At 41.2% G+C, this 26760-nt stretch overlaps 1 protein-coding gene across 1 annotated transcript in view; it reads left to right on the top strand.

Moving 5' to 3' along the window:
• Positions 1-71: 71 nt before the first annotated feature.
• LOC135486566 (DNA-directed RNA polymerase I subunit RPA1-like) overlaps positions 72-26760 on the top strand; it is a 41097-nt gene continuing 14408 nt past the window's right edge. Inside the window, exons 1-31 of the mRNA XM_064769441.1 lie at positions 72-201; positions 1911-2080; positions 2410-2537; positions 2913-3126; positions 3893-4130; positions 4432-4708; positions 5196-5465; positions 6840-7060; positions 7405-7543; positions 7791-7874; positions 8378-8516; positions 8755-8869; positions 9139-9331; positions 9644-9814; positions 10149-10265; positions 10619-10830; positions 11124-11208; positions 11403-11603; positions 11855-11983; positions 12193-12357; positions 12499-12668; positions 13038-13164; positions 13401-13526; positions 13818-14039; positions 14418-14467; positions 14698-14865; positions 15901-16127; positions 16402-16580; positions 16901-16981; positions 17468-17635; positions 17943-18053. Of these exons, the coding sequence (XP_064625511.1) occupies positions 1915-2080; positions 2410-2537; positions 2913-3126; positions 3893-4130; positions 4432-4708; positions 5196-5465; positions 6840-7060; positions 7405-7543; positions 7791-7874; positions 8378-8516; positions 8755-8869; positions 9139-9331; positions 9644-9814; positions 10149-10265; positions 10619-10830; positions 11124-11208; positions 11403-11603; positions 11855-11983; positions 12193-12357; positions 12499-12668; positions 13038-13164; positions 13401-13526; positions 13818-14039; positions 14418-14467; positions 14698-14865; positions 15901-16127; positions 16402-16580; positions 16901-16981; positions 17468-17635; positions 17943-18053 (4893 nt within the window). The 5' untranslated portion in view covers positions 72-201; positions 1911-1914. The remainder of the gene's footprint in view (positions 202-1910; positions 2081-2409; positions 2538-2912; positions 3127-3892; positions 4131-4431; positions 4709-5195; positions 5466-6839; positions 7061-7404; positions 7544-7790; positions 7875-8377; positions 8517-8754; positions 8870-9138; positions 9332-9643; positions 9815-10148; positions 10266-10618; positions 10831-11123; positions 11209-11402; positions 11604-11854; positions 11984-12192; positions 12358-12498; positions 12669-13037; positions 13165-13400; positions 13527-13817; positions 14040-14417; positions 14468-14697; positions 14866-15900; positions 16128-16401; positions 16581-16900; positions 16982-17467; positions 17636-17942; positions 18054-26760) is intronic.

Here is a 26760-nt window from a genome sequence, read left to right as displayed (position 1 = left end):
GAGAGCGTAGTTGACTGGTACTACGGGACTGTTGCGTATTGAAGCACGTGTGCATATCAGAGGATAATGTTGGGATCGGACACCTAAACCATGTGGGCCCTTTAAATGTAAATAAGAAGAGAACTCCACAGTGATTACTGAAGTTCTCCGATCGGACGAGCAGTCATTTGTCATCAACGACGATCCGTTGGAAAAGCAATGGTAAATGTAACTGTCAGTTGTGAAGTTATGGTTTTTAAACTTAAAATTGGCTTTTTGAAGCTATTTTATGAAGTGTCCGACATTGGATCACATTGCTTGTTAAGCTTGTTAATTCGCGGGCTCGTTTATCGGATGACAGTGTGGCTCGTCTCTTACGAATTACTGTCGTTTCGCTACATTGCCAGTTCGCTACAAGTCGTTTCGCTACATGTGGCGGTCGTTTCGCTACATGGTAGGTCGTTTCGCTACATGGGTGGAGTCGTTTCGCTACATGATGGGTATGGTCGTTTCGCTACATGGAGGACGTTTCGCTACATGGGTGGAGACGAGCGAGCCAACGTGAAGGCCTTGCAAAGGCCTCCAAATCTGCGTTGAAGTGCGTTTGAATGACCCCTGTCAATCAATAATAAGTATACGAAGAGAAGCAGTGAATGTTTGGAAGGACGATATGAATCTCTTTTTGCACCTTAAGACACAGGAAATTTAAAAAGGGGTACAACATTAAAAATTACCGTCAACTAATTTCGGCTGTTTATTCATTGAAAAGGTCGAATGGTTTGACTAAGACACCCTTTAGGCCAACTATAAAAAAAATTCGATTCTCGAGAGTCCTCGCCCTTGCAGGAAATTGGTGCCTTATAGTTTTATTTTTTATTTTGATAAAAACCCATTCAAAAGGACATGTGAGACAGAGAAACTCTATTATTGAGCAGGGATATTTCATAGAGATTCCAACCATGCAATTCTGACCCTATAGCAGAGAACATTATACCAACTTTTTTTGGATTTTAACAAAAAATGGGGCCGGGTGTTTTTCGTAGGGGCGGGCGGGGACGATCACCAACTCTTTTTTTTATGTGGCCTAACCCAGGCCAGGACGACAAGAACCCCTTGCGCGCCATCAAACCGTATAAGTTTTTTTACCGGCAAACTGTGCTATAATAAATTTGTAGTCACCACCGGGAATTATAGTAGGGTAAAATAGAGTAAAAATAATGACTACATCCATGTAGCGAAACGACTCCACCCATGTAGCGAAACGTCCTCCATGTAGCGAAACAACCATACCCATCGTGTAGCGAAACGACTCCACCCGTAGCGAAACGACCTACCATGTAGCGAAACGACCGCCACATGTAGCGAAACGACTTGTAGCGAACTGGCAATGTAGCGAAACAGCCTGATACCGTCTCTTACTTATCAGTTATCGCCAGCTCTGTTGCAGAAGTCTTGATTTTGTAAGTTTAGACCTATGCTGTAAAGAGAATCGCCCATACTTGTGTTCTGGCTACTACTATAACGTTGGAATACTAGGCTACGGTAATGGCATTTTGACTAACTGATGTTACCCAGTGCGCGGTATATCATATGATGACGCGATGGTGCTAGAGGGTGCTGTGGAGTGTGGTCGTCACAAAAATAAATTTTTGTAATAAAAGCCATTGAGCGTTATATACCAAAATTGTTTAAAGAACGAGTTCACATCCTAGATTGCAGCCCTGCTGCCCATTTAACTGACCCATCAGCTAACGGAGCCAGCAAATGATGTACTTAGGCCTAATTCGTGCATAATCAGGTGCGCAACTTGATTTGCTGGCTATGTTAGCTGATTGGTCAGTTATGTGGAAAACCAAACATTGGCATATCTGGGACCAAAGTTCTCAATTGTTTTGTTGTTGACTATTAAATGTGACTTCTCGAATTTTCAGAAATATGTTTATTGGAAAGGAGAACCAGCATAATGTCCTCAGTGGCATTTCATTCACCATATATAGTGCAGAAGATATCCAGCGGTTGAGCGTCCGCGAAATTACCAACCCGAAGCTGTTTGATGATCTATCTCATGCAACATCCGGTGGACTGTATGATCCTGTTTTTGGTAAACATCCACAATTGTGACTCAACACAACAAAACCGGATGCATCTCACTCTGTATGACTCAATCAGTCCATCCCTTCGAATGAGACATAAAAGCGTAATTCGTTATGTTGCCAACCTAATTTACAGATATTTCGATCAAAGATTTGTACCTGCTAGTGATATACATGTAACCAGTATTGGAACTGGAAGACACCACGAGACTAGTTTTCTTGTCTAAAAAGCACCTTTTTACACTAACACTGAAAATACCTTCAGAATTCTGGATGTTTTTTAAATACGTCTATGGCAAGTGGGGAAGTATCTTATCTAAATGCGGGTTGTTTTCAGGTCCGACTGAGAGAGATGATGTTTGTGGTACTTGTGGCCAGAGTTCTCTCCACTGCCCTGGTCACATGGGCCACATTGTGCTGCCACTACCAGTCTATAACGCGGTGCTCTTCAAGGTCTTACTCAGGGTAAGTGTCAGGCTCGACCTTGCCCTTTAATTTCAGATCTATAAAACTTCCCCTGAAATTTCTGTCACTGTCAGAGCAAGGACAGATTGCCGACTCCTCAGTGATTTCTTTTGATTCGTCACATGACTCAGTACAGTTATCAACTTCTTATTAGCCTTGTTCAAAAGCCATTGCATTGGGTCTCTTAATTAATTTTATTCAGTGCTTTGCCCCCTTCCTCAATGACCAAAATGCTATGCTTGTATGTAGGACCTTCAGATCTATTCAAAGATCTGTGGTTCGAATCCCAGTCCAGGCAACTTTATTTTTCTCTACTATTTATCATTCTTTCTTTGATACGACCCTGGCATGAAATTTCAATACTGATGTTTTCAGATTTTGAAGTTGACATGTTTTCACTGCCATCGTGTGCGTGCAGAGACTCTCAATGTTGAGCTTCTTGCGTCCAACCTCAAGTTGTTGGAACGAGGCCTTGTTCATCATCTGCAGGCTGTGGCAGACATCGGGTCGGAACTTGCTGCAATCCAAAAATGTCCGGATGATTTGATCATAGCTAAATTTAGAGAATATTTGGAAAGTGCAATGGCGGGTAAGTCAATTGGATTCAAACTGAATATACATGTAGGTTCAATTCAGAATTGGCTCTCTTCTGTCCTCCATCGACGTAAAAGTGACTTAAATGATACATGTAGTTTTAAAGACGCATTGATCAGGCCTTTCAATTACATGGAGACCTCTACACCCTGTATTTTTTTAGCCTATTTTGGGGACATGTTTTTTTTTCTTTTTAGCTTAATTTGGGGACATTTCGTCGTGCCAATTTGCCTGAACATCGACGTCCTTATTGACTGACATTGTCACATGCACCTGAAAACTCATTATTTTAGAATGAAAAGTATCAAATTAGGCCATTTAGGATGAGATTTGGTCATTTAAGGTGTCAAAAAACGCTTCAGGGGGTCAAATTACCCCTTAAAAAAAAAAAAAAAAATTTTTTCTATTTTGGGGACATTTTTTCAGGGCCTAATTTGGGGACTTGCCAAATTTCCTACACCGTATAGCGGTGTGAAAATGATGTAATCGAAAGGCCTGTTGATAAATGCGGTTCAAGGAATTGATACCAAACTGAATGTATGGGCTGTCTCAAGTCGCAAGGGTGGAGCGAAGTTGTAGGCCAAAATCATTTTGGGCCGATAACAGCTTAACCTGAGCATTGTTTAGTGAGACTACTACCAGCAACAGTGAGATTTCAATTTCATGCAGCTATGCTGCAACCAAGGTGTTTAAGAACTGTGCATAAAACCAGCGTAATATCAGTAAACAATTTAAGACTAATGTATTTGTTCTGCTTTCAGATTCAGGCAAGAGTGTCCGTGGTAACTATGTCATGGCAAAGAATGTCGTAGAATTAAGGCAGGATATGATAAATGAGTTTACAAAAGAGCATATGAAAGAGTCGACCCCTTGTCCCCACTGCAAGGCACCAGCCCGACGGCTACGCTCGGCCCAACAGAGCAAAATTTTCTTCAGTACAGATGTAAGCAAGACGAAGCAAAAGCAGTACAGACAATCACAAGAAACAAAGAAAGCAAAGTAAGTCACGCTGTTTCTGGTTTTGCCCTGAATGCGCAAAAGAGGAAGGCTCGGCCTTTTAAGTATTCGAAGACTTGTTGCAGTCAAGACTTGTAGCTTATATACATTCAAGGAGAACCTGTTAGAAGTATATTTCATCAAGGAAGAGATTGGTAATGAAGAAGAAAAAGAAGATAAAGAAAGTCATCCTGACAGGTTTTGGGTTGCATTTTAAAGGAAACAAAGGTTAATGTTGTAATGTTTATCAAAGATTGAAATTATTCCGAAAGAAAATCTTGAACATTTTTCTAAATTTGTTCAGGCGCAAACAAATCAGGGCGGGCGATGATGACCCTGAAGTGACCGAAGAAGATGATGATATTGATTCGCTGAAGGACTCCATGGATGCAGAACTGACTGGCCAGGTTTATCTGACACCAGTGCGAATTCGCGAACATTTGGCACTAGTCTGGAAACACGACAGCACCTTATTGCAGTACTTGTTTGGTGCACTGAAGGCGATAGCACATCAGAGAGCGTGCCCAACGGATGTCTTCTTCATCGACTGTGTGCCTGTGCCTGCTTCAAAGTACCGGCCAGTAAGTGAATGTTTTGTACTTATGACACTGAGATCTGGAGTTGTGAAGGGTTGAAATGTTCAAATGAATCTCCAGGAAATAGAAAGAGAGATAGACGCATGGATAGACGTCACACACATCAATTTTCAACCTGTCATGTCATGACATGTTTTTGGTCTTTGTCATTTAAGAACATGCTTGTGACCAGTGACATTTGACACATGTACATAACATGTGACATTATCAATCCTACATTAGTACAGACTTCACCATTGTGATAGTGATACACAGTCTAGTCTGTATTAGAGTAAATGCAATCATTAGATATTTGGTAAGGTAAAGTGGTACACTTATAATCCCAGTCCAAATAGCCTCTACAGTGTACAAAAACAGCTGGCAGTACACATTAATGCACATAGAGGCTCTAATTGTACCATCTTACCTTGCTGGGGCTGATAATTGTATCTCTTCACTTTCTTCAATACTTTTATAAACATTTTACTTTTAGATTGCTTCAATGGGTGACAAGAAGTATGAGAATCGACAGACGGCTAATCTCTCAAGAGTTTTACAGAGCAGTATCCTTCTTCGGGAACTCATAGCCCAACGCGCCAAGGGGGAGTTGGAGAACGGATTGACAGATCTTGATGCGCCAAAGAAAGGGAGTTCCACTGAGAAGCTTCAGAGCGCCTGGATCAGGTTGCAGACGCAGGTCAACTGTATCGTAGACAGCGACCTTGACAAGTTTTCCAAAGATGCTATGCCAGGAATAAAACAGGTAAGTTGAAGAGGTCGAGTTATAGCCCAGTACAAAGACCCAACAGTGTGGAAAATAATTAGAGCAAAAGTGAAAATGAATCAATTTTCATCCGTGGTTATAGTGATTTTCCTCCATTTGATTGATTGATCTGAAACTTAAGATTTTAGTTTTTAGCTCACCTCTTAGCAGAGGTGAGCTTATCCCATACCGTGGCGTCCGTCGTCCGTCGTCGTCGTCGTCGTCGTCGTCGTCGTCGTCGTCGTCGTCGTCCGTCGTCGTCCGTCGTCCGTTAGCAGGGCACGTTTCGTAACTGTTAGAGCTATTGAGTTGAAACTTGGTACACATGTACCCTTATGTAATGACACCTTGGAGACCAAGTTTCGGTCCGATTCGTTTCATCGTTTGGCCACCAGGGGGCCAAACATTAAAAGTGAAAATATGCAATATCTCCCTTAATAGTAGTCGGGAAATTTTGAAAAAAATATGGTAGGTACTTCTAGCAAAGGTGCATCATATATCCTCCGGGTTTTTGATTTGACCTCCTTTTCAAGGTCACAGAGGTCAAATGGTGTAAATTGGCCGTTAGGATGTAACGATGGCACGTTTCTTAACTGCAATGACTATTGATACCAAATTTGGTACACATTTACCCCTTAGTCAGGTGATCTCAGGGACCGAAGTTTGGTCCAATATGATTCACCACTTTACCACCAGGGGGCAAAATCCCAAAACCTTACAAATGTGATTATTCCTTAACTTCTTGCCTGATTGCCACCAATTTGATATCATGGGTACATCTAACCACCATACAGTATATGTCACACAGGTTTTTAATTTGACCTTCTTGTCAAGGTCACAGAGGTCAAATGGTGTAAATTCGCCGTCAGGCCGTAACTATGGCACGTTTCTTAACTGCAATGACTATTGATCACAAATTAAGTACACATGTACCCCTTGGTCAGGTGATCTCAGGTACCGAAGTTTGGTGCGATCTGATTTGCCGTTTGGCCTCCAGGGAGGGGGCCAAATCCTAAATTCTTCAAAATGCCATTATTCCTAGTAATGACTTGCCCGATTGGCACCAATTTTATATCATAGGTACATCTAATTCTAACAACCATTCAATGTGTCACCCGGGTCTTCTTTGATTTGACCTACTTTTCAAGGTCACAGAGGTCGAATGTACTGTAAATTGGCCATTTTGGGGAAATTGTAATTGCTTGGACCTACATCAAACCTAACACTACATGACACAATACCATGCTCTTTATCCATCTTTCCTCCACATGAGGTGAGCACAATGGCCCTGGCCATTTCATTATTGTTTTGTACCACAAACCTGTATAAATGTGCATCATTTATTTTCATCTGTTCTTATTTCTCTATCTTCAGCTTCTTGAGAAAAAGGAGGGACTCTTTCGAAAGAATATGATGGGGAAACGTGTCGACTTTGCTGCCAGATCTGTGATATCACCTGACCCCTACATCAACACAGATGAAGTGGGCATTCCTGATGTCTTTGCCAAGAAGCTGACTTATCCGGAGGTGGTCACCCCTTGGAATGTCCAGGAGCTCGCTGAAGCAGTCTGCAATGGGCCCGAGAAGCACCCTGGGTATGTTCTACTTTTCCTTGCCCATTGACTGTAAATAATAATGGATGGTCATACTCTAATTTCTCCAATGAATTGAGGTGAAATTGAGGCCTGTTCACTTTCATGTAGGCCGCTGTTCAAATGGTGTATATTGGTCTCCTTAAAGCATTTGTACTGATAACAGCATGTTCCTCAGTGGTTGCGATTCGATTTTGTCATTTGGTTTTTTTACCTTGTGCATTTCGTTCTACCATTTCCTCTGGTACTTCCAAAGTTTTCAGTAATGGGTTTTTTGCGGCTTCAATATTTTCATTTAGAGGTGATTCCAACAAACTTTTAACGTCAAATGGGTTATATTTTTTCAGCGCCGTCTTCGTAATTCAGGAAGATGGAAATAAAGTGATGCTTCATAAAGATAGTCTGACTCGACGACAAGCAGTCGCTAATCAGTTACTCAAACCTAAGTTGTCAGCTGATGGGAGGCCCATTCTTGGTCACAAGAAGGTATGTTTTTGTGTCCCTCTAGAGTCTGAAACTGGTGGCCAAGATTGGAAGAAGAAATTAGAACCTTGTCTGTTGATATGATGTACATTTTGTGCAGCTAAAAAAGTGCCCAGGCCAGATCCAGATCCAAAATTTGAGACGAGAAATGGTTCAGATTTTGATCCAAAGAGATTTTTCTCTGGCTGACGTCATTAAGTTGACTATTTTATGCTATGTTTCTGACATGACATGATGTTAATGTTTTCAGGTACTGCGTCATTTGAAGAACGGTGATGTGCTGTTGATGAATAGACAGCCTACTCTACACAGGCCTAGTATACAGGCGCACAAGGTAAAGCATTGTCCTGATTATATCTATCTATACATACTGGTGCGTCCGCTTACTCCGACTAGATGACGAAGCCCAGGCCAGGTCAGAATTAGAGCATTAGTAAAATCCACTTGACCTAAAAATAAACCACATGGAAGACCAATGCTCACGCAGTAAAAGCTGGGTGAACTGGCTGTACAGTGAACAGGTTCTTCAGATTGATATATGTGACCCGCCATGACGAAACAAGTCGCATGTCGCTCCGAGCTTGGCAGGTTGAGGCGGACTGGTTGTTCATTTCACTTTTGTCTGCCTTTTGTGACACCTGAGTACATCAGTTTCTTCCAATTTGTCCTGATGTCATTTTAGGCTCATCTTCTGTGCGACATGCGACTCATTTTGTCGTGGTGGGTCACATATCGTAAATGTTTGAAGTGTTTTTCTCAAAAATCAGTTATCTTGATTATTGTTTGGCAGCAAGCCCTCCTATTGTTCTGAAAAATGTGGAATTCTTCAATTTGTAGGCTCGAGTTTTGACCGGTGAGAAGACGCTACGTCTGCACTATGCTAACTGTAAGGCATACAATGCAGATTTTGATGGTGATGAAATGAATGCTCACTTCCCACAGAACGAATTGGGTAGAGCTGAGGCATATCACATAGGTAAGAAATGATTGTCTCGATTCTTGGCAGTGGTCGTGCAGGCCTGTAGCGTTGGCAGATTTGGTTAAGTAAAATTCATGTTGAATCTCAACGTTTGCCTCAAACTGGAAGATTGTCTATCTCTGAAGTAGGGGCGCTCGCTAGTGTCAAAGTGGTGCAAAATTTATTATCATTTTCATTGAGGACAGATGCTACAGTAACTTAACTCGTCTCAAACCAGTTTCATCTTTCTCTCCAGTGAGCACCAACTATCAGTATCTCGTGCCAAAGGATGGAACACCCCTTGCTGGTCTCATTCAGGATCATATGATATCTGGTGTACTACTCACCATGAGAGGACGTTTCTTCGGCAAGTAAGTTGCCATTCTTCTTCGTATTCTTCTTCTGCTTTCAGATTTTAAGTAACCATCATAACCTCAGCTTGTGCAGCACAACAAAATTGGTTGATTGCTGCCGGTCTTCGACCATTCCCCACAGCTTGGTTTTCAGAGATTTGGCTCCAGCCAAAAGTCCTGTCATGTTTACGACAGGGAACAATCCTGTAGAATGTGTCGAGGCATTTGGTCGCCAAGTCCACATTTGCAGGAAGCAAATTGCTCAATTGTTCGATTCTTTTTTCCAGGCATGACTACCAGCAGCTTGTCTACAGTACTTTGACGCACAGTCAGCATCCTGTGAAGACGCTGCGACCTGCACTCATTAAGCCATCAGCGTTGTGGTCAGGAAAACAGGTCATTTCGACAGTTCTGTTAAACTTGATCCCCGATGGAAAACCTGCGATAAATCTGGACGGAAAGGCGAAAATCCCTGGCAAGGTTAGTTCCAACACCAACCTCCTGTTAAGGGATTTCGTACAACCAGTGTTTGATGATGCATCGATTGCTTTGATACCAACTTCAGTGCAAAAAGGGCATTGTATTGCATGTGCAAAGTTGGCTTTAACTATAAAATCACTCTGCGTTTGATTGAGGATGGTATTGTCTGATACTTTGCATGCGACAGATAGGTGATGCCTTTGTCAGAGAAGGAGCATTTGGCTAATAGTTTGGTAACGTTTATCAAGAACCTGTCCACACTCGGCGAAGTAACACTAAATTTTCTTTGACGTTGCATTACTATTTTTGCAGAGCTGGAACACAGGGAAAAGTCGCAATTGGGCTGCAGGTGGTTCACCCTTGAATGGCTTGGATATGAGCGAGAGTGAAGTGATTATTCGACAGGGAGAGCTGCTTGTCGGTGTCCTGGACAAGGCTCATTACGGTGCCACCCCCTACAGTTTAGTTCACTGCTTTTATGAGGTAGGAATGTCGTTTTATAAATGTGATCTTTTTATCGCATCCAGTTTTATTTGTACCTCCTCTTCAAATGAAGAATCGGAATTGTTTTGGAGGGACCAAGTTCTTCTCAGAATCATGAAGCACAGTGGCAAAGTGCAAGAGAGCCGACTTGTCATCAGAAGGTCAAGGGTTCTTGGAATGGTCAGTGCCACTTTGTGTTTTAAGCTGGGCTTTAATACCAAATGTAGCGCAGCATGCGGGGTCTTTGATTTCGACCAAAAGGTGCCAGAATTTGTCTGCGAAGGTAACATTCAAACTCAACTTGGTTACTAATCATTAAATACTCCTTTTACAGCTCTATGGCCCTCAAGTAGCTGGTAAACTGCTAACTGCTCTTGCAAGAGTCTTCACCATATTTCTGCAGTACCATGGGTTCTCCTTAGGAGTTGAAGATATTCTGTGTACACCAAAGGTAGGAAAACATTAACACGTAACATTCAAGAAAGAATCCTGGTCATTTCGGTGCATAATCACGCTATATTCGGTGATCAAGATTTCTAATTCTGTCAGAAAATGAGGAATCTATGTGAGATTATTTAACAGTCTTATCCGGCTTCTTTCGAGAAGTAGATGGTGCACCTTGATGCCGTCTCCTTAGTGACAAATTGTAGTTCAGCTGAAGGTAGGCAGCATTAAACATTTTTGCTGCAGCTTTGGCTAAACTTCATACAATAACGGTGATTCAGGGGCCACTGAACCACCATTAGCAAATGGCACTGACCCTGTTCTCCTTCAATCTGGTCAAAAAATCACTCTGTTTAATAGGCAGATCAGAGTAGGCGCAAGGTGATGGAAGATGGAGCACAGTCTGGTCCAGCTGCTTCAGCTAAAGCATTCAAGCTTGACGACGACAGTGATGGAGAGCTGATAGTCAGGAGGTACCACATGGCACACTTCAATAAGGACGACTCCGAACTGAAGGAGCTTGACCATGCCATGAAGGGATTCACGGATGAGTGTCAGAACCAGATCACCAAGTAAGTCCATGTTTACCTAGACTGAGAAGTTTTCGTAAATAGTACTACACTTTCGGTAAGCGTCCATCATGGTACTGATAGAAATTGCCAATCAAAGGAAGTCTCTCTCCCTATTTATTGTGACAAGTGTTGCCAATCACCTACATGTATGCCCTAAAGAGCAATAATGTTTATCATCAAACCTAATTTTACGTGTTGCTTGATCAAGGCAGCAATAGGACTGTTTGTCTGTCATTCATACATTGTACCACCTCCTATATGCTTATATTACTTATAATGTCTACATCTTCCAGAGCTTGTATGCCGACTGGTCTCCACAAGATGTTTCCCAAGAACAATCTGCAGTTGATGGTTCAGTCAGGAGCGAAAGGTTCAACTGTAAGTTGTCAAGAGTCCATTTGTCCAGTCCGATATGCCCTATTTTCGTCACGAAATACATGCCTCAAACACTTTTAGAATTCATACAAATTGGTTCAAGTTGTGCCACTGAAATAGCAACTTGAGCATCTAGATGAATTGGTTGGTGTACTGATGATCTATTTTCACTAAACCTTTGCCTCTTCCTTTCCTAGGTCAACACCATGCAGATCTCCTGCTTGCTCGGACAAATCGAGTTGGAAGGTCGCCGTCCCCCTCTGATGATGAGTGGGCGAGGTCTGCCGTCGTTTCGTCCGTATGATGTCACACCGAGAGCCGGCGGATTCGTTGATGGTCGTTTCTTGACAGGTATCCGACCGCAGGAGTACTTCTTTCATTGCATGGCAGGAAGAGAGGTTAGCAAATCTTTATTTTATTTTCTATTTTCTTGCAGTTAGTGTGCAATTGTCAGGAGGAGTAGCTGTGGTTTCTAGTCTCAAATCAAAGAGACTGGCCTTTATTCCAGCCTTCCAAATCCTTCTGACCCTTTCACTGTCTCGTGTCAAGTTCATATTTCAGTCAACCAGTCATTTAACCAGCCCTGGGTGTTTTCAAGGAGAATGAGCACAACGTTTTCATGACAAGTATACTTGTTCTGTTATTTCAGGGTCTGATTGATACTGCCGTGAAGACAAGTCGAAGTGGATACCTGCAGAGGTGTATAATCAAACATTTGGAGGGTATACAGGTGGCTTATGATCTGACGGTCAGAGACAGCGACGGAAGCATAGTACAGGTAGAGGAATTTTTACCCAATCATATCTCCATGCAGTTCCATAAGTCTTCTGTTCCATTGCAGTCCAGGTAGTGTTCATTTTTCAGCAGAAACTGTTCATTCTCTGTGTATGGAATGTTATTTTAAGAGTTTTGTTCAGGTTTTGTCTGTGTATTGAAGAAATATTGCCTTACTTTTTCTCACAGCAAACCTCATTTTTGACTTTGCAGTTCAGTTATGGCAATGACAGCCTCGATGTGCCATCCACTCAGTTCTTGAATGAGAAGCAGTTCCCATTCCTGATACAAAACGAGCAGTGCCTTTTTGACAAGGAACAAATACAAATGGTCAACAAGAAGTTGGACACAGAATCTGCTATACAGCATAGGAAAAAGGTAAATAAATACATGGAGTTGTGATCGCCTTTTGTCTCTCTTGTAAATTTTGACATCAGATCTTGAAGTCAGTAGTCGCTATTTCATCATTTTGCAAGATTGTCATCCTTGGTCTGATAACTGTAGCATTTTCTCCTTTAGCTAAAGAAAGAACATAAGAACAACCGAAAGCATCCAGCAAAACCCTTCCAGCAGTATTGTATAAAGAGAGGAGAGGAACCAGACTTCTCTGACAGCTCCAATGGCAGATGTCAGTCGGCATTAGACCTGGCTGAGTCGTGGAGGAATTTAGGTGAATCGAAGAAAAAAAAGTGAGTTGGCTAGTGTGCTGCATGTATCAATCATTTGATGTTCAATATTTCAACAGCGGTACATAGTCTTCTTGGTTTCTGAACCCACACAAGACCCATCCTGATCTATAACTGTTTTGTCCCAATGATTTGGCCTTTCCCCATGCTTTGGTAGAGGGCCCGGCTCGTGGGTGTGTAGCATTGTCAACGCCTTGGTGGTACCAGTCTTGCGTTACCCCCAAAAGCGTAGGCCATCAATGCTCGATGCTTGAGATTTTCAATGGATGATTTGCAACCGAGGAAGGGCAAGCAAACACCCATTTTTCTCAAAACGAGTGTTGCCATCTTCTTGCACGCACCCTTTCTGTTACGGTATATACTTTTCTTCAGGTACATTGATGATTCGAAGACACTCGAGCCTACTTTGTCCAAGTTTCGCCCAGATCGTTACTTTGGTGCTATATCTGACAGGCTTGATGGAATCATCGATAGTTATATAACGTCAAATCCTGACAAGGTAAACTGCCTGAATTTGCTGTCTTTGCGAATATATATTTGCTTATTTTGTGTACTGTAGAACCTATCTATTAAGAATATCCTTAGGACTGACAAGTGCTGTCCTTAAAATGTTCTGTATACAGAGGTCAAATTGCATTTGGGACCAAAATCTTCTCCACCTGCAACCTCCTGTCAACCAAGTCCCCCCAAAAGAGCTGTTCTTGATAAACCCTTATGAAATTTCCTCTCTTTCAGTTGTTAAAGAGTAAGCATAATCCGAAAGGCACCATGGATGCCGACCGATTTCAAACGCTTCTGAATCTCCGCATCAGTCAATCGGTAGCAGAGCCTGGACAAGCGGTTGGACTCCTAGCTGCGCAGGTCAGTGACAGAGTTTTGTCAACAATGTTAATATATGCAACCAAATATGTCTAAAGCCCTCTATGGACATTACTGTCCTGTTGAGTTTAACAAACAATAATGTTTTTCTCAAATGTACTTGCACTCCAGAATCGTTTGGGTTTTTTTTAGACTGAACATTTAAAAAAGACCAGTTTTAACAGAGGTTTTTAAAAGAATTACAGGCAAAACCAGGGAATAACTTGTGCTGTATGGTTCCAAGAGGGAGATCAGTGGCATAAAAAAGGCTTCAAATGTCGATTTCTTTTTCAGTCGATTGGCGAGCCGAGTACGCAGATGACGCTGAACACTTTCCACTTTGCTGGACGTGGTGAAATGAACGTGACGCTCGGTATTCCTCGTCTTCGGGAGATCCTCATGATAGCTAGCGCATCGATCAAAACACCGGCCATGGAGATACCGGTGTTGCCACATGTCAGTCAAAAGGAGGCTCATACTCTTCAGAAGAAGTTGACAAAGGTCACCCTGGCAGATGTAAGCATAAAATCCTTATACTATGATTGTAAAGTTGGCTATTTTGAGAAGGATTATGAGAATGTTGAGTACATTATGACTCCATGAAACAGGTATAAAAGTGAGACAATTTTAAGGTTGGTACTTTGATGGCTTTTTCATATATGTGACCCGTCACAGCAAAACCAGGCGCATGTCGCGCAGAAGATGAGCCTAAATGACACCAGGAGATAATGGAAGAAATTGATTTGCTCATATTTCACAAAAGGCTGACAACAGAGAAATGAACAAACAGTCCGTCTCAACCTACCAAGCTCAGAGCGACATGCGCTTGGTTTTGCTGTGACGGGTCACATATTTTTGGTTGCTTATTTCACATACATGTAACCTTTGTTTCAGGTCTTAGAAGACATGGAAGTTTCTGAATATTTGAGCATCAAGAGCAGAATGTAAGTGTTTGTTTTGATCAACTCACAAAATTGATCACATGATTCTCATCATTCGGTCATCCGAATGATAAAAACTTAAATGAGAACCGAGTGTCAGTCGAAGTAGGTGTTGAAATTCATTTTAGAGTACATTTTGTGAAGGAAACATTTGGTTGGCTGTTTAGTCAGTCCTGCAGTAAAGAAACGTTTTTGTCATGGTACATGAACTGAAAATATGAATACATTTTCAGTGATCGATCCCGTGTGTACAAAATTCGCCTCAATTGCCTTCCGCCTGATAACTATGACGAGAAGTTCTATGTGACCCCAGCCGAAATCTTGCACTGCATAGAGAAAGTCTGCATTAAGGAGTTCATTACTGCCATAAAGAAAAAATGTGATGCGATCAAGTCCAGAATGTGAGTATGGGTAGCCTATTTGCTGTTTTTGTGGTATGATGATATTGAAAAAGTATTGTCACCAATGCCTGGGCTCTGCCTGCTTTTGTGTACTAAATCTGTTGTCGTGGTTCAGAATGCATTGAATTTGATATTGGATAAGTATTGTAACCAATGCTTGGGCTTGTGTACCAAACCCATGGGAATGGTTCAAAATGAATTGAGTTTGATATTAGATATAAAGTATTGTCACCAATGCTTGGGCTTGTGTACCAAACCTATGGGAATGGTTCAAAATGCATTGAGTTTGATATTAGATATAAAGTATTGTCACCAATGCTTGGGCTTGTGTACCAAACCTATGGGAATGGTTCAAAATGCATTGAGTTTGATATTAGATATAAAGTATTGTCACCAATGCTTGGGCTTGTGTATCAAACCTATGGGAATGGTTCAAAATGCATTGAGTTTGATATTAGTTATAAAGTATTGTCACCAATGCTTGGGCTTGTGTATCAAACCTATGGGAATGGTTCAAAATGCATTGAGTTTGATATTAGATATAAAGTATTGTCACCAATGCTTGGGCTTGTGTATCAAACCTATGGGAATGGTTCAAAATGCATTGAGTTTGATATTAGTTATAAAGTATTGTCACCAATGCTTGGGCTCAGCCAGCTTCTGTGTACCAAACCCATGGGAGTGGTTCAAAATGCATTAAGTTGCTGTGCTACAAGTGGAAAAATTCTAATGACCTCGACTGTTATTCATTTGTACTGACAAGTACACATGAGTTGGTGACAGGAGGATGGGGAGGGGGATGGTATCAAATCAATCAATCAAATATGACATTCTAAAGCGCCCAAATTTGGTGAAAAATTTCACCAACTCTCAGGCGTCTTTGAAATACAATCGAAAAAGGTGTACTTTTAGCATTGTTCAAAAAGCTGCCTTTGGTAGCTATGCAGTGAGTCGAGTGTACAAAATTTTCAAAAGCTTGGATATTGATCTTGTACATGGAATGAAATGTCATCACTTGTCATCCCCTTCCTCCAGGCTCCTGACATCCTTCAAGTCAGTGCTCCGTTCGAGTTCTGCTAAAGACGCGCCCAAGGATGCCGCAAGCAGTACCCCCACGGCTGAGGATGAGGCAGATCATCTCTCGGATGACGACCAGTATGACGGTGATGCCACAATGTCTAAAACGCGAAAGAGGTACGCCGATGAGCAGGACTATGATGGAGAGCAAGAGGAGAAAGATGAGGTCCTTGAGGAGTTCGATGGTAGGTTATCTTTTTGTGTTTTGATGAAATCCCTACATTGCGTGTAAACTTGGACGGGTCACTTTATCTCGATACTTGTCCTCTGAGTGAGAAGTAAAGCAGGGATTCCTTGTGTTGTACCCGGTGACAAAAAATAAATGCTTGATAGAGCAATCACATAGCATAGAAGTAAATTAATTCGGGTTTAAATTCTTGTCCTGGTCTGACTTAACTGTTTTTATTTCATTGAAAATTCTCAAATTTCTCAAAATATATTCTCAAATTAACTTTCTAGATGAAGGTTCTGATGTTGAACAGAATGAAAACGAAAATGAAGAAGAAGCAGACGACTCTGACGAAGGTGAAGGTCACTCTGACAGTGATAATCTGATGGAACATTCAAATGCCAAAGTGTCGTCTGCTAAAAAACGAAAGAGGAAGAAAGTTAAAGAGATGGATCACCGGAGAATAAATGTGAGTAAAATAGCAAATGAAATCAAAGTTTATTGTTCTTCCACATGTACAGAGACAGTAAGTTGACAAATGCATATACCAAACATGATGTCCTAGTGGCTAAGGCCTCCCCTTTGTGAAAGGAAGGTTGAGGGTTCAAGGCTGGTTGGTAGCTCTTGTTAATGCGGTTTGGTGAGCTGCCAGCTACTTGAAGTATAGTGTGCAAACTGCCTTCCCGCGATTCGATAATCAGAAATGACTATTTTGTTGGAGTCGTGAATATTTGGAATTAGGAATAAGGATTAAAGTAACTTAAGTCTGTTGTCATACTGTAATTTCAGGGAGTATTAAATCTCGGAACGATGGTTGAAGATTACAAGTATGATGCAGAAAATGAACTTTGGTGCGAGATCACCTTCAAGGTAAACAATTCCGACATTGTGTTTGGCCTATGTGCTGTGGACAGTGGTACATACTCTGGATGTCATCTTTGTGGCAGCTAATAAAATATGAAGCCAGAATTCATCAAGTATTTGACGATGATGTCACCTGTAGCTTTGAAATCTTGTTGTCGTTGCCTGCATGTTCCCTTAGAAAGCTTGATAAAAGTAAAGAAGTAGACTAAGAGAAGAGCCTCTCCTGGTGGACACCTCTGTGAGCAGGACAACTTTCTATTAAGGACACTGATTGAAGTCCCAAATTTGTCATTTTCATTCAAGCTGACCTCTTTATAAATGAGAGCAACTCTCAGTCCCAAGGATGTCCCTTTTACGGAGGGTTCTGTACTTTTAGGCTAAAGCAGTTACTGTTGAAAGAGATTTTAAAAAATATATTCATGTAGTGTGGTTCACCACTCCTGTTTCTCCTGACCGAATGATGGATTTCATAAACATTTTCTGTTTTTTTAGGCTGACATTCAAAAGGAGAAGGTTGATATGACTTCATTACTTGAAGCAGCTGCAAGAAAGATTGTAATGTACGAAACTCCTCGCATCACTCGCGGAATTCTTAGCACGAGCCGGAAACCAGGGAGCGAGGGCCAAATGATAATGAAGACAGAGGGCGTGAATATTCCGGTAAGAACTGAGTCGACGACATTTTTGATACCTGGCAGTCCTCGGTTTCATCTGGTTTTCAAGGCTACCCGTTTTCAAGGTTATTTCAATACAGTGTAAGATTAAGTGGGAATTTGATAAAACAATGTTATCCGAACAGGCATACTATTTTTAAATGTATGGTTACATGTACATGTAGGTTGGAATGGGTTGACAAGGACAACTTAACCTTTCTCCACCAACTTATACAGAGATTTCAGTTTCTGCTAATCCCATCAGTACTCGTTGAATCCCCTCCCAACTAATATCGTCCTTGTTTCCATTTCAGGCGGTGTTCCAATACCGTGACTTATTGGATCTGAATCAACTCTACTGTAATGAAATCCATGCTATATACCACACTTACGGTATCGAAGCTGCCTGCCGGGTCATCATCAAGGTGAGATCATCTTGTCGTATCATTTCTAGAGGTCATACAAGTGGTCAGGTGTTTTATGTCACACGCCCTTTTCAGTATTTAGGAACCTGTAGCTCCTGAAAATAAATTGGTAGTCATCTTTGTATGCTTGATCGACAGATGTGAATGTGAACCCTTAATTTTCTCACAATTTGAGTTGAAGCGTTGTAAATTTTTGCTGTGCTGAGAAGTCATGAGGTCAACCTTGAAAAGGTTTCAGAAGTACTGGTGTTGGAGTTTGATTTTACTTGTCTATCAAACTTTTTACCTACAAAACAGAAAGAGATTCTACTGTTAAATGTTTTAATGGTGACTTCCTTTTGTCCCAAATCAGTTGTTTGTGGACAACAACACAACCAGAATGTAGGAAGAACTTCACTTTAACAATCGCCAGGCCACGGATTGCGGTACTGTTGGTTGGGTCTGTTCAGTTTCTTGTAATGGAAATAGATGTCAGCCTCTACCATGGTTCACTAGGTTGTTTGCAGGTGTCAGCAGTGGTCTGATTAGGGTGTGTCCATTGGCTGGACCATTGCGTCGACTGACTGTACCGTTCATGCCATCACATTATTCGCTTTTAAAATCTGTGCAATTTTCAAAATCAGTTTGTTGTGAGCATGCCGGGTAAACCTCAGTTTGGGGAGTGTGCTGTTTCTACCATAGTCCTTTGGAAAAGTCATGCGACTGGGTTGGGAATATGACCGGGTTGGGAATATGACCGGATTTATTGTTAACCTGGCAGATATTATGTATTGAACATTAATCAGTGATGATAACAAAATGGTCAACCAAAATCTGATGACTAGTTTTGATAACATTTTTGTCTGGGGCTATGCTTCGTTAGTTTCAGAATGAACTGATTCTCGCTGAATGATTCAGTGATGGAGATGAGTGTCCCAGACTGGGCAAGCTGGAGCATTAACTCTGGCTGACGTGCCTGTCAACGTGGTTGTATGAAATATTAATTAGCCATTTGAACCTTTCCCATTCCAACGAGAATACTGGTACTCCAAATGTTGCCTTTGCTGTTGTCATAACCAAAATACTTGAGAGGGAATGGAGTGTCAGCTGTTTGCCCTATTGATAATATAGAGTGGTGTTGGTCAGTCACAGAAATGCAATTGTAATTGTATAATATCAAGAAGAAGAAAAATTGTTTGTCTTGGTAATATGAAGTAAAAATATTCCATGTCATTTGATACAATCCCATCCTCAGATGATAATTCCATCTCTCTATTTAAGGCGGATTGGGTTTCTGTCTGCTTGTATGTATCTGGCCTGACCATCATATCATACTGGAAGCTGTCTACTCCAGACCCATATGTTTCTGTCTCAGGAACCTGAATCCTTGGGTCGATTATTCCAACCAGTTCATCCCTAACCACAAGCTGTCATTCTGGAGATTTCGGCACTGTGTGGTCAGAACCTTATAGAGAATTGGGGGTGGTGGTGGGGTGGGCTGTGATTGTATTTCATGTAAGAATACTAAATCCATAATCGGTTTTCCCTGAATGAACTTGTTGAGATATTTTAAAGTTAGTCTTCTGGTCCATTGGCTGATAAGGGGATCGGGAGCACAAGAGGTGCACACCACCATTTTTGGAGAAGAAATATTTTTTAGGCACCTCTCCCCTAGAAGCAAATACCTAGTTGTGATTTTAGTCCACAGATACCTGGGAAATACATGTTTCTCACTTAAATCTTCCTGGGAACAGACCCCTAGACCCCCCCCCCCCTGTGGTCTATTCATTATTTCCTCACGGACCCCTCCACTGAATACTTGTGTGAAATACTTCCAATTAATTTTCAGCCGGTCACGTATAGAATTCTCCTTGCTTTGATTTAACTTCATATTAATTAATGAGAAATTGCTTCGCAAGGACACCATTTATCTAACATGGGATTTATATTTGATACACAATGAAAGATTTATGTAAATTCCTATGTTTAAAATTATGATATGCAATATTGGGGTCTCCTTCGGTCTAGACTGCCTTAGATTATGAAATTCGTTTAGCAGTCTGGGAGAAAAGCCGACTCATTTTCAATAAAAAAACCCGCATCATTCTCATTTAAAGTTATACATAAAATACTATCTAGAAAAGTTATGTGTCTCGACTGACTTGTTTATCAGCCCCAATGGTTGTCTGACAGAAATCTTTTGGTTCAAAGAAAACAAAGCATCTGACTGTTTGTAAGAAGTCCATCAAGACCAAAATTATCATGCTGGGTTGACTTTGAAGAAGTCCACTGAGAACAAGGGTAAGATACCCTGAATAAGTTGCGTTGATATGGACGCAGAAGATGTCTTAATTTTACTTTGGACTCGGTCGTGCAATGGCCGCTGAAATCGCTGTGTGACCCAAGTTTTTGAAACGATATTGAAAAACAAAGTACAACAACATCAGCGACTTTCTCTTCGGGCAGAAGTCACTGCCAACATTCAGTCTCTAACGAAATTCTCTGTCATGTGCATAAAATTTGCCAGGCGATAACATTGGAAAAATATCGTGATATCGTAGCATTTGTAATGTTGTGCCCGGCTTTATCTTGCCACCGAGGACTTGTGAGTTTGCCGTGGCCAACTGTCTTCTCACCCTGCAACATGGCAATCAGCGACCACCACGTCAGCAATCACCGCAGTGTTTTGCCAGCCTGATTACATTACCACCCTCCATAAATGAGCCCCTTAATACCGTGGGACTCGCCATGAATGTTAATGTCCGCCCACCATGAATACTCGAAAGGTGCGAGGAGACTGGTCTCATGATAGCGGAAGTCCGCGTCTTAGGCCAGAGTTGTCGCATTCCTTGATTTTTAGGTTCTTAATAAAAAAATGGAACGTAGAAATTTTAAGTACATGTATGGCGTGGCTGTATTAAATCCAAATTGCATAGATTCATCAGCTGTGAATTTATACCTCATTGAGGCATTGAGGCTGTCAAGCTGATTGAGTCATGTCACATAGGCCTGTCATATGTAAAATGTCTTCTGTGCCACGAATGTACATATGTACTGCATTTCTTAATGATAAATCATAAAATTTAAGCATTTTTGCACCCCTAAAGTTCACGATTCTAACCCCCTTGAAAATATTAGGCTCTCAAAAATAAAGGGAGTTATATGGTAAAATTATTGTTTTGGCCAAATTAAGCCTTGATGGGGAGGGGTGTTATCCCATGGAGTAACATTCCCCATCCCACTATTTGTCTGATGATAAAAACAAAAAAGTCTGACTGATGTGCGAACAGACCACTTGCCTCACACAACCAGTACTCAGCTGGCAAATTGTTGTTTATGGAGGCGATGAATTCTGGAGATGGGTGGGAATAGTATCAGCGTGTTTGATGTAATATTCATTATTCTGTATATCACAGTCCCAAGGCAATTGCGGACGTCTCCGGCTTGGGTGACGGGATGTTTTTCTAACGTATGAATAAATCAGTGTTTTGTTTGGACCACATATACAGATTGGTATATTTCATGCTTATTACTAGCACCCAATATGATGTGATCATATGGAAATACCTCAGTGGTCAGCTTAGGGTTTGTGGCTACTTGCATTTCTTTCAGGATTCGGCCAAATTTTTGTCTGTAGGCCAATAAAATCTCCCAAAAATATGGCTTCTCAATTCTCTGGACCTAAACATGAATCACGTCCACCTACTTGACAATTTTTATTGCCGAAAGTTTGCCAACAAAGTGGTCAACATGGTTTAATATGATCACGGCAAGACGGATGAGACTTTAAAGCGCCTCTTCCAAGACGAAGATTTCCCTTGTGGTGTCAGACTATGGAGCAAAGTAACAGGCCATAATCTCTAAGCCATTGAAAGTCTCCTTAATCGTGCTGGTTTTTTGCTGGTGTTCATTTTTGTGATGCAATGGCATGCAAGTTAAAAAGTATACTTGGTGATGAATTGGTTCATTGCCTGGCATCGGTTGGGTCGGTAACTGGTTCATTGTTCAGTGTCTTGTCGTCCGGATGTTTGTTTTTTGATCGAGAACCCCACCTCACTAGATTATAGTGTCAAACCAGAATTGTTTGTGTGGCTTTTATTTTTGCGTTTTTTTCACATTTCAACATCAATCGTGCATCACACGTTGTTGCGAAAAGAAAACCTGATTAAAATTTCTGTTACAGGGTTGTCAAAACACAAAAATAAAGGTATGCCATAGTTGCAGTTTCACAAAATTCAAAATATTTTTGGGTTTGCTGCAACTTCTTCAAGGCAGATTGGTATTTGTTACCATCGTTTGACTGGCCATATCGCTTTCCCTCTTTATATCTATAAAGGACAGACGTGCTCACAGTCAAGATTGAAAAAGTTGGGTCAATCTCTTTTACTTGCTGGATGAGTTCTCACTCGGGGGAAATCAAACATGTGGTCCCCTTCATCGAATCATATTCAGTCCTAACCATCACCCGATCGCCACAAGTATGTCTTAACTGCCGGTCAAGTCCCGACTCCTTGAGGACCATTTAGTGGCAGTCGCCGTTATAGCTGTTTATACTGGCTCTATAACAGACCGCCGCAGATGAAATTGGGCTCATTGTACTAGAATAGGGCTACGTTGTTAAAGGAGTCACAAAGACAGTTTCTGAATATTCAAGTCGGCCCCAAAATGTACACATAATTCAACATGTTCAATTTTGATAGACAGTGTGTCAGTTGGCGACACCAAGCTGTCAAATTCTCATGGCCTTTCCCCCTACCTGTACTTTATATAGAAAATCACCCAATATTGTTTATAAAAGCTGATAACATGATAATGTCCCAGCTTTCAACTCAATATACATTGTAATATCACCTTGTGATTTTAAAAATGATGTCCCTGGTGATGAATCACTTTTTTCTGAAGACAATAACATGTACATATATTTACATGTTGTATGTGTTCTGTCCTTTGAATAAACTATGAAAATTCGTTCTAAACTTTCAAGTGATCGAAAACTATCTGAAGGAGTTCTACCAATTTGTCATGCGCCTCATGCATTACTTACGGTGGCTGAGAACTTGAAAGAGAGACCTTTTAAGGCATTCCTGAGACCGGTTTGGGAGTGAAGTCACGCCCTGGCTACATGTGAGTTTTTCTGATTCGTATCAAAGGTGACCTAAGGAAGGATTATTTTCAGTGCAGATATTAGAAAGCCAAATTTTTCCGTGAGGTTTTCGGCCGGTACATGACTTTCAGCAAACCGAAAAATCTAATTGAGAATTCGTACGAGACAATGTCACTTTATTTCATGATTGTGAAATGTTGTCTGGTGGCGGCCACCAGGGGTTAAGATTGCAGCCTCATCTTTTCTCATCAATAGAGTTTTATATATTCGCAACATTCCACACAATAAACGCCGATAGTTATAACCTTCAATATGTCATATTATATCTGATGGCGATATAAGGGGTTAAGATATGCGGTCTCGTAATTTCTCATTAGAGTATTCTATATTCTGGCACATGAATGTAGTGCGACCGTGATAAAGAATCACTCCGTAACAATAAACGCCAAGTATGATGTTATAAGCACGAGAACCTAAGGCAATCTAAATCCCCAAGAGACATCTCCCCATCCTCTTTCTGCTCGAACCAAACAATGCCTAATCATACAATATTGATATTATCCGCTATTTTCTGTATTTGTGGCTGGCTTATTTTCATCGAGTGTCCCAAAGGATTTATCTGTACCACAATGACCTGGCCCTTTTTGAAATCGCTGCCCATGTGACTGGGTGAGGTTTTTTGACGCTGAGTCATTGGGAATCAGAGCCTAACGAACTAAGTGTTCTGTCGCTGTCTGATTTGGTCTAAACTTGATTCGAGAGAATGAAGCGATGATTTGATTTAGAATTGATTCTGTTTGCCAGTAAAACAACAGTCCCTCAGTCATTGCGTCTGCCAATAAAAGGAGGTCACAATGTTTTCTGTCAATGACCACAGGGATTAGCATAAATTAGTAATTTGGGGACTTTCAGTACCTGCACTGTACGGCAAAAAGTATCATGGTTGGGACTTCCATGTCTCGCTTCATTCTCAATGGAATTTCATAAAACAAACAGTGAAATGTAGCTTCCCCCTGTGTACTACATTGTGTTAAAATATCATTAAAGCAATGTATCACTGAAGACCTTGAAGTGATTTGACCAAGGTATTGAATTTTGAAGTTTACTGAACATCTTTCAATGGAATTCTGGCCCATGAACAATAAATCAACCATCTCCCAGTCGCAGCCCAGAGGCGTTGTATATCGCTGAAATTCAATTTTCATTGACTGTGTGCCCCTGAAAAGTTGAGTATTCACCTAGAGATTCGATTCGATTTGAGTCCGGCATGAATAAGTCATCCAATGCAATCAAACTGGAGTAATCCAGTTCAAAGGTCCATCAGCATTAGTCGCTCTGGGTCATTAATATTCTATCACTTACATGGATTCTAAAGTAAATTTCCTCACTATTAGGCGGATAATGGCATTATTCATGTAACCCGTGGAATCGCTGAATAATATTGTTGCCAGTGTTATATAAGGTCATCTACTGACATGTGGAGCGCTGAAGCTTTTGTCCATCAACGATCCAGTCCAGAAATCAAATCCTTGAGAGATGTTGGGAATATCAATAGAAAGTGCTACCCTCTATTAGTTGTGTTTCTTCTTCTTCAGCGGTGGCTTGGCACCTGGAGGTGAACCAAGGCAGGGAGTTACTCCTTCTCTAATGCGAGATGAGTGTTTTTACGCACCACTTAACGATCAGGCATCAGTTGGGTTATTTGGTCATGTGACTCTGTCTTCTGTCTGAGGTGAAGTCCACGCAAACTACTCAGGTTCTCACTCGGTGGGGTGATTTGGCTTGCCCTGGCATAGACTCCAGATATAGGAAACCCCGGTTTTACATCTCACTTGAAGGACTGTGACGAGCTTGGAATTCTAGTCCCATGGAAGCCGCTTTGGCCCATCCAAATATTCAAATAAACAGCGATGTTATTGCATAATGTGTTTAGAGTTCTTCTCATTTCTTCCCTTAGTTTGCTTTTCACAACCCAACAATTCAACATTGCGTGTTTCTTCAAAAGTCAACAAAAGTTTACATCTGATCTTAATCTATCTGTTGAGGATGGTTGACTGATGGAACAGTCGCGACGACTTGACATATATATCTCTGATTGGATCATCCATTCCCAGCAGACAGCGCCGTTCCGAATGAGATCAAATCAATCAAATATCGTTTAATTTGTTTTTCGCATGCGCATTTAAATTACCCGAGATGTGCCCAATCATACTTTGATCGTACAACGAGAGATTCTGTGTAAAGTTGTCGTATTGCAGTTTTTACAAGAAGTGGAAGCTTCATTTCCCTCGGGTCCTCTGCTGAACACTGTTAGGTTGATTACGTACAAATATGTCTAGTTTGCGTGTGAAAAAACTGTTTATAGACTATAGCCTGTCGATATTCTTAGCCTAATGGTGCCTTTGGAAAATTGACGTCGCTTTGAAAGTTTTCCTCTTAAATGTTTTATGTCTGGTGAATCACATGAACATCAAACTTGATTTCAACTGATACAGTTTATGTATGTGTGGTAGAATGTGGTTATCTACAGGGTGGCCCAGAATTGTTTTCCTTTGGACAATAGACTTCTATTGTGTATCCATTGTGTGAGGGAAAATAATTCTGGGCCACAGTGTATAGCTAGGGAGATGGTGTGCTGAGTATCAAGTCCCCTCAAGAATACAAAAAGTAACATTAGGGATAGACACTAAAATTTCTATATGTGGGTGACGGAACTGCATCAGTGTAACCAAGATTTTCCTTCTTGAGAGAAAATATGATCCCATCATAATTTGGTGTACTCCCTTCAAAAAGGGAAATAAGGATAATACAAACCATACAGTGGTGTGATAGCATTGCCAGCTTCTATCCCCAATAATACGTTAGGGCCGCCCACGCTCTTGGCATTCAGTAGGATCTTGTCGATAACTGAACTGTCACTGTTAAAGCTCATCGCCTCTAGCAAATGTAATTAAACTTCTAAGTGGCTTTTGCTGTGAAATTAGCTGAGAGAAAACAATTCACCCCTGTCAGACGAGGGGATCATTTTCTATCAGAATCTTCTTGGATGGGGGTTGTTAAATAGAAGAGTGGATTTGTTTAAAAAATCGATATGTTATCTGTTTATTCAAATCTTGAAACCATTCCCTGAAGATGAATAATTTTGGGCCGTTTCCAATGCTATGATATGAAATGAGGGTGATTTGGTGATTGGGTCTTGGGCCCCGAAAACCCCCTCGATCTGCAGTTTGGTGGGTTGCCTTGCCAAAGATCAATCACTAGTGTGATCTAACGTGGAAAACCTACTTGAGTTGTTTGACTATTATACATGTATTGGGTTGGGATAAATTGAGGACTGGTTTTATAAACTTTAAGCTTTGACAAGCTCTTGGGGCAGTGGTCAAATGACCCTTAATCCCGGTTTGTAGGAAGTTGCTCTACTCTTGATTAGAGATCTCCCTCTAGTCTCTCTGCACTTCCAAAAGTTTGATTAATTACCATAATGGCCAAGCCATGGCCAATATCTTTCACAACCAGTTTGTCATAGCGAGAGAACTCGTGTCTGGTCAGCATGGCAAATTGCATTTTGTGGTCTTGATGGTTCTCGTGTGTCCCATCGGAGGCCGCACTAATCAAGATTAATTC

Source organism: Lineus longissimus, chromosome 4 (assembly GCF_910592395.1).
Source record: "Lineus longissimus chromosome 4, tnLinLong1.2, whole genome shotgun sequence".
NCBI classification, from domain to species: Eukaryota; Metazoa; Nemertea; class Pilidiophora; order Heteronemertea; family Lineidae; genus Lineus; species Lineus longissimus.
Note: the sequence above shows the minus strand (reverse complement) of the source record. Positions and strands in the feature narration are given on the sequence as shown.